Genomic DNA, 12,282 nt, shown 5'->3' with positions numbered 1-12,282 from the left:
TGTGAAACCTCGTTACTGCTGAGGTAAACACTGACAATTTGAAATCTCTATCAACTGCAACATATTTGCTTGAATATATGGTTTCTTTCTTTACTTTACTTGCTCCTTTGTGCTCCCTTTATGAAAAACCATATAGCGTTAGCTTGGGTTATAAATTCTGTTCTTTTGGTCATGCTTCACTTTCAGTGCAACTTCATTTATGTGTATAATGTTTGAACTTGTTTAGAAAACTTAAGGGGGATCCCAGGCTGCATATGTCTCGAAAAACCAAAAAGAAAGAAAGAAATAAAAAGATAAAAACGTAGTATATCCCAAACCCAAAGAAAGAGTTATTAACATCTTGATCACCACGCATACAGACACAACAAGAATCTAGCTCCATAAGAAAATGCACGGTATCGAATTAAGAACAACCAAAAATCGAAAGGGTATTCTAATAAATAGTTACAAAAAAGAATCTCATCAAGTGGTGGTATGGAGAGGAAAAGAAGAAAAAACCAATTGAAAAATAACACAACAAGTACAAGTAAATCTACTTTCTCATCCTCATTCTTATTTCCAACCCAATTGCAGTAACAATCAGGATTGATAGAGCAACTGCATATCCAGCAGTCCATCCTTTATGTTCGTCTGCTAACTTGAGTCCGTAAAACACATTTGCGGCTGCAAGGATAATCATTGTCCTTCCAACAGTCCAGTGATAAATATTCCAGTAAAATCTGAATTTCGAGTCCACTTTAGGTCTAGCCAAAAATGCAATCACCTGGACAGAACAATGAGAGTGTCAATAACAGACATTGAACAGATTTTCCTTTATACGACAATTACGCTATTTTAAAAAATCATTATGCTTTAGGATTTGGTACACACCTGTAGGCATCCGAAAATGAGAACAAAGATACCAATAGTCTTGTGTCTGTCCACTGAAGCAGATAAAACATCTTCTAGTACAAGTCCAGTAATGATACCAGAAACTCCAAGAATGAATCCAACAACTTGAATACAAGCATGTAAGTAGAACCAAAGGGGATCCTTTTCTCTCAAGTACCTAGCAACCATGGCTCCAATCAACAAACATATACCCCAACCTATCATATTTAAAGACCCATGACCTCTCCTTAGCCTTGTATATGGCTTACCTAAAACTTTAGCTTGACCTGCAAAACGTTGACCCAAATTTTCATCAATATCTCATCACATTTTTCCTAGTTTTGTAAAATACCAAACACAATTCACTGCACATGCCATTGTCATAATAAAGAGGGTATGGGACATCAATACACTAGGACCTTCCTTCACAACAGTACATACAACTAAAACTTGGAGGAACAATGAAAATTTCCGATTCATTCTACACTATGCGAATGAATGAGAATGTTAGATTGACTTTTGTCAAAATGTGGTCAGTTTTGATCCAACCTCTCTGGCCTATGCTAGCCAAAGGAATTTCTTTTGGCTGGAATTGTCCCTACTATTTTCAAGCAAAATCAAAATACACAACAACCATGTTTCTTGAATACCCCTTTTGTAGATTTGTATCCCACTTTGTGTCTTTGAAGTTTTCTGTATCACCAGAAAATTTTGGTGGTGCATCCACAAACATCTAAACAGGCACAAGCATTAAAGAAGAAAGACTTTCAAGTTTCTGTATTAAAAAATTTCTTACCTGTCTGGTAATTGACTAGTATATTTCCTTGATCCGCATGTTGTGATAACTGGAACCTCGGATTGGGCAGCGAACCATCTACTCCGATGGAATAAATCACGTTCGTTATAGGTTGTCCAGTTTTCAATTGAAATGAAAGATATAACCGTGAGTTTTGTGATGTAATCGCCGGTGATTTTTTATCGACAAAAGTTAAGTTTCCTTGATCTGAGAATACTGCATTCGGTTGTTTATCAACCAAGTAGTATTGTTTAGCGATACCAATACTGTTTGGGCCAATCCATCCCACTACGGCACTACCCCCTTTCATTTTTCCGCTTTGTGAAAACCCGATTGCGATGTAATTGTTCGAGTTCGGGGCCGAAAGTAGGAAATTCCATACGTCTGATCCTGTTTTTGAATACTGTTGCATCAAAATATTAATTAACAGTTCGCCAAGAACACGAAGAACAATTCAAGAACTAATAAGTAAAAAAAAAAATACAAAAAAAAAAACTTACTCTAAGGATATAATTATGATCGTTCCAGAGATTGAAGCAACTTAGAGAAGTTGTATCGAATGGAAGACCTTTAAGATTACTCAGATTATTGGAATTACAAGAATCTGATTGAGAATTTACACCGAAAAATGAAGAGATCAATTGAATGAGAAGAATGAAAATGAAAGAAAGTGATTTCATTTTCATTTTTTTAGATGGTGGTGGAGGTGATGATGATGATGGAGTGGTTTGTCAAGAGACAAAGCAAAGTTAGTGGGTTGGGTGATCTCAATCAAAAATTATAGGCAGTTATTAAAGAGATTTATAAATACATAAAAATTCATCTGTTCATGTTCTGTTTGAGTTTTTGTATTCATTGAAAAATAATTTAATAATTTTCAATTATTATAGTCATAATTGGTGTTTCTTAGAAAATACACTTGCAGATGGGAAATTCCCTCTTTTGAATTATGTTTTTGTTCTTTTTCATTTAATGTTTATTCCTAATTACCTTAAGACAAATGGAATTTTGGTTTCAACTATCGTGGTTAAGAAAACATAAGACATGGTCGAATCCTAGTTGGGTTAGTTGGTCACGAGCCTGACCCTCATCTTTAAGGTAAGGCTAACCAGTCAATAAATAATATAAATTTAATTTTCTCTTTAAAATTAGGGATCCGATTAATTTCTTCATCCATTTTTCAAAGAAAAGTTGGATGAGAATAAATGGTTACATTTGAGACTAAGAACTTGTTTGTTTGAAGCTGACTCGCCGTCTGAATCTGAGTCAACTCCTGACTCGGACCGAGTCAACAGTCAGACCGTTTGTCTTCCATTTTGAGTCAGATCTGACTCGACCTCTGACTCAGACATAATCCCTGACTCGGATTCATTTGAGTCAGGTAACAAAATACCCCTGATTCATGGGACCAAACCACTGACTCACTTATTTCCGAGTCAGATGAGTCAGATCTGACTCAAAACAAACATATCGACTCAGATCCAGATGAGTCAGGTGATTTCACTCAGATCCAGATGATTCAGATCCAGACGACTCAGATGAATCATGAGTAAATAAACATGGTGTAAATAAGCAACGTGAGATCCGAACATGGGTATTTTTTGGATGGTGGGGATCAGTGGTTGCTTTTGTTTTTCTATTACTGTTTGAAATATACACCTTCATTGTTAAGGTCTCGTTGGATATTATGTTGGGTTCAATTTTTAGATGTCAAATTATCTTTTTTTTTTTTTTTTTCTTTCCCTAATATCTTGCTTGTGGTCTAATTTTGACTGATAAATTTGGTTAAGGTCTATTTGAGTTTGGTGTCACTTTCTACCTGACTCGTTTGGTATATGTCTAACTGGATTCAAAAGTTTTTCATAACTTTACTAATCAAAATTTACTTGAATCATACGTAATAATACAAATCCAGATAATTAGTTGAATCAGAAAAAAGCCAAACATCTTGTTAATTTGATAAAACTTGCTTGATTAATTTATGACAAAATAGCATCCTGTGTGACTTGTTTCCTCTGTATTATGGGACCATAGAGATTGGCTTAAGATATGGTTGGGACATACGAGTTATTAAACAATTGGGAAAGGCAGCTGGTGGGTGAAATGAGCACATCATCTTTAGTTTATTCAATCAGCTCAATACTTTGTTTTTACATGTTATTGGAGTTGTTGACCATCGCATTAGCAGATTGAAAATGAAAAAGAAAGAAACTGATCCCGACGTTTTGTTATTTATAAGATCATGGGGCTCATTTTGGGTTCATATCTTGGTTCCTTGATCCTGACTACTTCTTATCGTGGTTATTTTATGATCATAAACATCTGTTTAACATAACATTTCTCCGTGACTGGACGTAAGAAGGGTTAATAAAAATCACCACAAATCTAAGTGGTTTTGTTAAAATATGCACAAAAAAATCTTGGAAGTGTGTATAGGGATAACTAGCGGACTTGTTCCTTTCTGGTTCCGCACAAGTTGGAGGCTAATAGTTCTTACTAGTAAGATGTCAAGGTGAGCAAACAGAAATAGTAGGTAAAACTTTCATAATGTGGCGTGCATTTTGCAGCAATATTCTACTAATAAAATTTTACTATGACAGCTCCAGACAATTTGGACTGGTTCTATCGATTAAACCAAGGTTCAGAATTTGGCTGCTAACAAAACTATCGTTAAAAATAAATTTAAAAAAAAAATCAAGTTAGGTTTAGACTAATTCGTTAGAAAGTAGAAGATGGCTAAATCATCTAGGAGCTACTAGTGCAAGGGTTAGGTTCTACTTGTGTTTTAAAAAATAGAATTAAGAAGGTGTTGGAAGTTGACTATGCTTTAATTTTCTCAACATCATATGGAATAGTAGGTGGATACATAATGCACGAGAATGCGATAGTTCAAGAGCAGGGTTCAATAGTACAAAGAATGTAGAGGAGGTAACCAACTTGAGAAAATGAACTTGAGCTGACCAAAGTTGAGGATTAGGCTATAGTAGATACAAGTATGACAACAGTCTTTAAATGTTAATCCCTCCGTTCTTTTTTAATAGGCCAGTTTCTACAGATAAAAGTTTCAAAAAAATAGGCCAGTTTCCTAATTGGGAAAGTCAAATGTTATTTTATTTTTTGGGACCACTTTTTTCTTAACTTCTTTTGATGATAAGTGTCATGTGGACCACTTCACTTTACTTCTTTTGCTAACAAGTGTCATTGGGACCATTTCACTTCACTTCTTTTATTGACAAGTGTCATGAGAACCACTTTCAATGATTAGTTCTCTTAATTTCCTTAAATTTCGCTAAAAACAAATCTGGCCTATTAAAAAAGAACGGAGGGAGTATTTTATTATTTTGTTATGTTCTGTGTTTTTCAAAAAAACGATACTATGAATGATTATTATAGCATATATTGCATTGGATAGAACAGCAAATAGCAAAGGCTTAAATAATTAAGAAAAACAAAATAGATAAAAGATTGTCATCATGATCTGACACGAATTCAACTAGCAAAGAAGTAGCCCTACTCTGACTTCACAATTTTTTGTCTTGTTTTAAAGACTTGATCAACATGACCAAGTAGCCAAACCGGTTGACTTAGCCATCAATACTTCCTCCTTGGCGGTTGCAAGTGAGGTGCGGATGAACTGCCTGCATTTACCCATGTTAATAGAGAGGAAAACAGGCAAACGGGTGTGCTAAACAAGTATTGGGAAAAACATAACGCAGAAGACTATGTAGTAAACTCTGATCCTGTGTACAGAGTAAACACTGTCATGGTTCAGTTATTAATGAATATGATTCATCGTTTCAAGTTTCAATGGATACTTAAAGATAAGTACTGCTTTTGAATTCAATTGTAACAGACAAAAGTGAAGCTTGGAATTTATCTGATCCTACTCGGTAATCTGTAGGATTCAAACTTGAGGACCGCATTGATTCACGAGTTTAATCGACTGCAGAGCTAAATCATGGCATCATAGTGGCCGAGCAAATTCAAGACAGAAAATGATCTTTAGAAATTTGTAAATGTAAACTTCGACTAGCACGTACAAGTGGCCAACTACATAAAAAATAACCACATTGAAATAAAACCTGTCATTTTCTAGTACCACGTCATAGAGGAACACCTTCCATTCGAGGCGCTTAATGCGTGAGGTGGCTGGCTTGGCGCCTCGCCTTGCCTTGCGCCTCACACAACATAGGAATAAAGATCTCTTTTATGTGGGAGATTGTCTTCCACTCTGGTCCGCTTTCCTTGTTGTATCCTTCCGCTAGCAGGTGACATCCATAAATTTCCAAACGTTGTAGATTCGGGAGACTAGGAAGACATGTCACATTATCACAACCATACATCTGCAGGTATTCAAGAGACTTGAGGTTTCCTATCCAATCAGGCAAAGCCTCTAAATCCCTCAAGTTCCGCAGTGCTAACTCACGCAATGCTGTGAGGTTCTGAAGCTGGTGAGGCAGTGAACTCGAATGTGACCATCCATCAAGTTCTAAATTCCGAAGTGAAATGAGATACTGTATACCTTCTACTGGAAAAAAATGATTGGTTTCCGGGAAACCCACGAAGTGCAAGCGTAAGGAGGGAAGTGAGACGTTTCACTGCTGCCTCAGAAGGAAGGCTCATCAGTTTGCTGCAGCTATAAATTTCAAACCTCTGAAGTAATGAGAGGTTTCCCAACCAATCTGGCAAAGACACCAAATTATCCACAAATCGAAGTTCCAATTCTTGTAGTGTGGTGAGGTATTGAATCTGTTTAGGTAGAGTTTCGAGACTACATCCTCTATCAATCTTTAACTTTCGAAGCGAAGGAAATCGCTGCTGGATGTTAGCACACTCTTCTTGGTCTTCCTCTTCTGTATCCGAGAAAGAATATGGATGGAATGTTGATTGTCAGAACAGAAACTAACTTCAAGTTCTTCTAGAGATATGAAATGCAGCATAGAATCGGGAAAAATCTTCCAATCCTTGCAACATTGTATAACTAGTCTTTTGAGAGAATTCAAGCCTTGGACCTCCATCTTTGGTGAGAAACTAGAGATGTTATGGTTTGACGATTGCAGCCCACCATCCGCTTCTTTGTTTGGATGAAAACCTTGAAACTTGGGACAATTCAAAATCTTGAAAGATTCGAGGCGAGGTTGTAGTATTGATTGCGGAAGAGATGTGAGTTCTGAAATTCTATTTACCTCAAAAGAAGTAAGAGAAGTCAAGTTGCTTCTCAAAAGTAAACTTACCGTCCCGGCTTCGCTGTATGCTATTGTTAAAGACTTCAGTGAAGGAAAATAAGTTGGCGTCGTCTTTAAATAGTAACACAAATGAATAGTCAGGTTCTCCAGACAAGGGAATGATGGAAAATGTGATGTTGGTGGTGGCTCCACCCAGTCTACTAGATCAGACATTCGAGATAATGTGAGCCTTTTCAGTTTTCCTAGCTGTCCAAACCCTTGAATCTGTTTGCCTCTGCAATCCTGTAAATTGATCTCTACCAGGTTTCGGAGAGACGAAGATATCTTGCTAGTCATCCATGCTGAAAAATTCAAGCCCATAGAGTTACCTATTTGCAATGATCTCAAATTGGAGTGAGATTGAAGTCCTTCCAGCACCACCTCATCGTTGCATTCACCATTGCCGTTTCTTCGATTCCAGAATAGACCCAATCTGCAAATCTTTTCCTTCCCCATCAAGTTTGATCTCACAGCATCATTACAATCTCTGACATTCTCTAAATTATAGACCATTAAATCCCCTTCAAGATGGTTTAACTTTTCCAACTCTCCGATACCACACCGGTTATTTATGCCTACTCTAAATAATGGTAACGTCCGGAGGCATCTTAATCGACCCATCTCTACTGGAAATTCACCCCAGACACGATTATCCATTATAATATGTCTCAGGTTAATCAACTTTTTCATGTCCTTCGGAAGCTGTGAGAGACTTGGGCCTACCTTCAAAGTTTGCAAGTTGTTGAGGCTGCAGATGGAATTAGGTAATACACATATTCTAGGATTTGAAACATCAAGGTACCGTAGATTTTTCAAGATTTTGATGGATGGCGGAAATTCTGGAATGTAAGCCTTGCTTAAATCTAACACTCGCAAATGCTTATTAAAAATGAAAACACATTCGATGTTCGTCAAAGCAGTTCGTAATTTGTTCTCGTTTTCAAAAGAATGTGAATGCACATCTGTTTCTTTGTCAGAATCAAAAACCCATAAACGTCTCGCATCAGATACATTTGAAATTTCGTCTGCCTTTACTTCTGCACAGTCATTAGTACCTGAAACAGCTAATGCAAGTTCATGCACAAGAGCATGCATTTTGCACACTTTGATTTCTCCGAACCTATCTTTCTCAGCAACTTGAAAGAAGGAATTCCATAACAAACTGTTGAAGTACTCTTTACCAATATCCTCCATTGCCATTCCTCAGCCATTATTGTCACATGGTCGCTGAAGGAATCCTTCTGCCATCCATAACTGAATCAACGTTTCTTTCTCAACTTTCCAACCTCTAGGAAATTTCGAACCATATGCAAAGCATTGTTTTAAATGCAATGGTAGATGATCATAACACAGTTTCAGTGCCCTCAAAACTTCATTTTCATCTCCATAGTTTAAACCCCAAATATGACTATCTCTGACAGACAACCATTCATGCTCTTCCTTCTTAGAGTGCATCAAGCCTCCCAAAGATTTTGCCACCATTGCCGACCCATCACACTTCTTTGCAATATCCTTGCCTATCGCAACCAAATTTGGGATCTCCTTTTCTCCATCAGCACTCCAGAAAGCCCTTTGTTTGAAAAGAAACCAACATTCATCCTCCGTCAGCTTCTGCAATTTGTATGCTGGCCATGTAAATTTCCCCCTGACAACATCATCACTCCGAGCTGTAAACACGATTTTGCTTCCTTTTGCACCAAAAGTGCACAATTGATTCAACATCTCAAAAAGCGTCTCCAAATCCTTATCTTGGACGTCGTCTATAACAAGCAAATATTTCTTCCCGATTCCTGCACCACCGACAATAGGAATTACAGATACCCTCTCATCCAAGGAGTTAACCTTCAGCAACATCTCAACAACCTTATATCTATCACTTTCTCTACCAATAACAATATCCGAATCGTCTACAAACATAGAAGTTTCTCGACTATCTTTACCTCCAATAGTATGCAAAGACCCATCACTAATTTTCAAGCATAATCCATTCATACCATTTGATGCATCAATCATCCTTTGATCAATACCACAAATTTTATGCGAAAACACACGAAGCAAATCTGAAGCTACAAAGAAATTGGTGACATGTACCTTGTTCCCGGTAGAGTTCTGGATTTCACATCTATGAGCTTCGTACAAGAACTCATCAAGTATATCAGTTGTGTCATACACAACACATCTGAGCTTTTCCAACCATAATGTTACGCTTTTATCGTCTTGGCGATGAAGGGCATCGGAAATTAGAGCTTGAATTGTACACAACTTCTGTTGTATGCTTTTGAAATCTTCCTTGACATCTGACAGTGGAAGAGTTTTCCCTTTAGATGCAATTGAACGTAATTTCTGCAAGATTTCAGTCGTAGTGTTATTTAGACATGTTTCCGCCATCACGTAAATTCAACACAGTTTGATTTTTTTCTTCTTTTTTTCTCTGTAATGGTTGTGATTCTTCAGAACTCAAATTTCAGACATCGACTAATTTAGTCCCAGGTACGAGGAAAATGAATAAAATATTCGAAGAAAATGGTTAATACTTGTTTGGCGCCTTAATTAAGGGTACTGTACACGTGAAAATAGATTGTATGTCGAGACAGGTGTCTACATTTTCCACCAACTCTTCATTTGGTATTGCAACGGCTCCTCCCGGCCAATACATGTTATACATACATAAATAAAAAAAATAAACAACACAATCAAATGTAGTTTCCCAGCAAACCAAAATGAAAAACTAGACCGGGTCATTGCACTCCCTACACGTGTTGCATACCACATGCACTCGATCATTGCCTTCTCTCCACTATGATTCATCACACTAGTGCAGGAATCAGATTCCAGATAAGAGTCGATAAGAACTTTGAATCAATATCCTTTATTAGTTGGACCAAGCTGCAGATAATGAAGGCTTTGTATGGACCATTCCAAAACACTAATTTAATTGAATTTTGAATGGATTCTTTAAGATTGCCTTAATAATTTGTTCCATCCAATTTTATAACTTAATTATTTATTATGTGTAGTCCTAATATGTACTTTCTTGTTCTTTATAAATAGGTATAACACCATATCGCAACCAGCTTTCTAGGATTATTTTATTATACGATGGCTCAGATTCAAAAACTTGAGGTTGTGCAAGAGGTCAAGTGTTGTCCAGACAAGTTGTACCGCATGTTTACCCGTGATGCACCCCAACTGCCAAAGTATCTTCCAAAAGCCTTTCACAGCGTTGAAGTTATTGGAGATGGAGAAGTTCGTTTAGGCACTGGCTTTGTGTGGAAAGCCGTACCTCGTAAGGAACTAAATATCCGGTTTATTTATATGCATTTTAGATCATTTATCAGATATATATTGACGACTATGATATTTATGTGTTAATAATCTCAGATCATGCTGGATCAGCGATCCTGACCAAGCAGAAGATAACGGAGGTCGACAACAAAAATAGGTCGAATACATACACTGTCTTTGAAGGAGATGTCATGAAAAACTTTAATAGTTTTGATTTCAAATTGGATATTACTCCCAAGTCTGGTACCACTGATGGTACCAGTTTAGTGAAGTGGTCTGTAGAGTATGAAAAAGCTAACGAAGATGTGATTGATCCGACAGAAATCATCAAGGCATGTGAAGTAGCTACTACTGAAATGAATATCCATTTGCTAAAGAAAGCATAGAGAGTGGAAACATGCAATTTGTAAGACAATTGGGTGTTGTGTTGTTTTAAAACTAGGTGTATCTAAATAAAGGCTGATTAATCTATAATCACTATCCAAATAAATGCAAATTAATTGGGTTGATTTCAGTAGCAGTATGCTTCCGCCTTAACGTAAGTTCAACACTGGATAACTTTTTGCTCGTCGTTTCTTTGTAATGATCGTGATTCTGTGAACTTAAATTTCAGACATTTAGCGGGTGTCACTGTAATACAGTGATAAAAGTGTTAGGTAATTATACCAGTAATCTGAGTTGAAAAAACGCTAGCATCAAATTCTTTATTAATAAAAAAATAAATAAAAACAATTTTAGACGTTTACTAACTTAATAAAGTAATGAATTAGATTTTTTAAGATAATGTTATCATACTTGTTTGGCGCCTTAGTTAACTGTCTTGTACACGTGAAAATAGATTGTGTCAATTTCATATCTAGGTTTTCCACTAACTGTTGATATTCCAACCTGTTTATGGCTTTGTAGATCTGTAGGATTTTCAGTTCTCATGCGACGATCTGTTGATGTTTTTGTGCACCAAGAAAGTAATAGCTTTCTTTTTTTTTGATTCTTTTTTTAAATTTCATATATTATTATTGGATAAAGAATATTACATTAACTAGTTGAAAGCCTAACAAGCTAAGCTCCAACGACATGCCACTACATTAATTAAACAGGTTGTTGTGCTTGCCTACCAGCAATTTCTTTTTTTTCTAAATTTTAGATTTTTTTTTTTTTTTTTGTAATCGAAGGAACCTTTTCAGTAATAGTAATTCGAGGTTATAATGATTTTAAAACCGAAAATAAAAGATCACAGAAATGCAAAATCATATCGGAAAAGTACGAAACCAATTTTTTTTACCATGTCCTGTAGAATTTACTTAAGAAGGTATCTATCAAGATGTGTTTTTGATTGGTAGGTGCATTATTGTTGCCCAGCGGCCAGCGTTTTAGTTTCTTAAAAATCAATACATTATCTTTTCATTACACGATACTCTTCACCACACAAGTGGCGATCGCGGTCTTCAGACTCTTCACCACACAAGTGGCAGTCGTGGGAGTTTTAGTGTTGTATTGTAGCACTTTCGTAGAATTCTACGATGGGTAGGGATGGAATGTTACTATAGTACAAAGAGGCCGAAGGCCGCAAAAAAAAAAATCCTAAAAGGAACCGTGTAGCTAGTGACTGATCGCGATTCACAAAAAAAGAAATGCTAGATAGATAACTAAACTAGAGCTTCAATTGTGCACAGCTTCTGTTGTATGCTTCTGAAATCTTCGTTGACATCTTATAGTGGAAGAGTTTTCCATTTAGATGCAATTGTAGGTGCGGTATCGCGCAAGGAAAACATACAATTTCGCTTTAAATAACACAGTTTTAAGAACGAATACATAACAATTATTAGAAGACAAGGCGAAGGGTAGTCAAGCAGTAATAAGAAAAGAGCGCGGAAAGGTAATTACACGATGAAAATAGCACGAAAACCAACTCCAAAGGAATAGCACGAAGAATCCACAGATAACGCCACAAACAATGACAACTTCTCAAAAAACTGACGCATAAAAAAAATTGAAATAGAATCAGTCAACTGTGATCATACACGTGAATCATGGTTGTCTTCTACTAGTAAATTTGCCTATATAAGGACTTAGAAATCTACCAGAGAGAGAGATATGAGCTAGGAA

General features: G+C 36.5%; 4 protein-coding genes across 4 annotated transcripts; 1 reads left to right on the top strand and 3 right to left on the bottom strand.

Annotated features, from left to right (window-relative positions):
• Positions 1-307: 307 nt before the first annotated feature.
• Positions 308-2,527, bottom strand: LOC113284588 (cytochrome b561 and DOMON domain-containing protein At3g07570-like). The gene is made up of 4 exons (XM_026534079.1): positions 2,167-2,527; positions 1,667-2,069; positions 871-1,157; positions 308-763 (listed from the first exon to the last, which is right to left on the bottom strand). Exons 1-4 carry the CDS (start codon positions 2,350-2,352, stop codon positions 533-535), a joined length of 1,107 nt encoding a protein of 368 aa, XP_026389864.1. The 5' UTR covers positions 2,353-2,527; the 3' UTR covers positions 308-532.
• A 2,692-nt stretch (positions 2,528-5,219) lies between these two features.
• LOC113280747 (putative disease resistance protein RGA3) lies at positions 5,220-8,091 on the bottom strand. Its single transcript, XM_026529334.1, has 4 exons — positions 6,901-8,091; positions 6,318-6,348; positions 6,008-6,155; positions 5,220-5,304 (listed from the first exon to the last, which is right to left on the bottom strand). Exons 1-4 carry the CDS (start codon positions 8,089-8,091, stop codon positions 5,220-5,222), a joined length of 1,455 nt encoding a protein of 484 aa, XP_026385119.1.
• A 3-nt stretch (positions 8,092-8,094) lies between these two features.
• Positions 8,095-9,279, bottom strand: LOC113280746 (putative disease resistance protein RGA1). The gene has a single exon (XM_026529333.1). It carries the CDS (start codon positions 9,277-9,279, stop codon positions 8,095-8,097), a length of 1,185 nt encoding a protein of 394 aa, XP_026385118.1.
• Positions 9,280-9,944: 665 nt separating this feature from the next.
• LOC113278587 (MLP-like protein 43) lies at positions 9,945-10,734 on the top strand. Its single transcript, XM_026527393.1, has 2 exons — positions 9,945-10,177; positions 10,273-10,734. The coding sequence occupies exons 1-2, from the start codon at positions 9,991-9,993 to the stop codon at positions 10,560-10,562; spliced, it is 477 nt and encodes a 158-aa protein (XP_026383178.1). The 5' UTR covers positions 9,945-9,990; the 3' UTR covers positions 10,563-10,734.
• The last annotated feature ends 1,548 nt before the right edge of the window (positions 10,735-12,282 follow it).

The sequence above is a fragment of the Papaver somniferum genome, chromosome 5, assembly GCF_003573695.1.
Source record: "Papaver somniferum cultivar HN1 chromosome 5, ASM357369v1, whole genome shotgun sequence".
Taxonomy (NCBI): Eukaryota; Viridiplantae; Streptophyta; class Magnoliopsida; order Ranunculales; family Papaveraceae; genus Papaver; species Papaver somniferum.
Note: the sequence above shows the minus strand (reverse complement) of the source record. Positions and strands in the feature narration are given on the sequence as shown.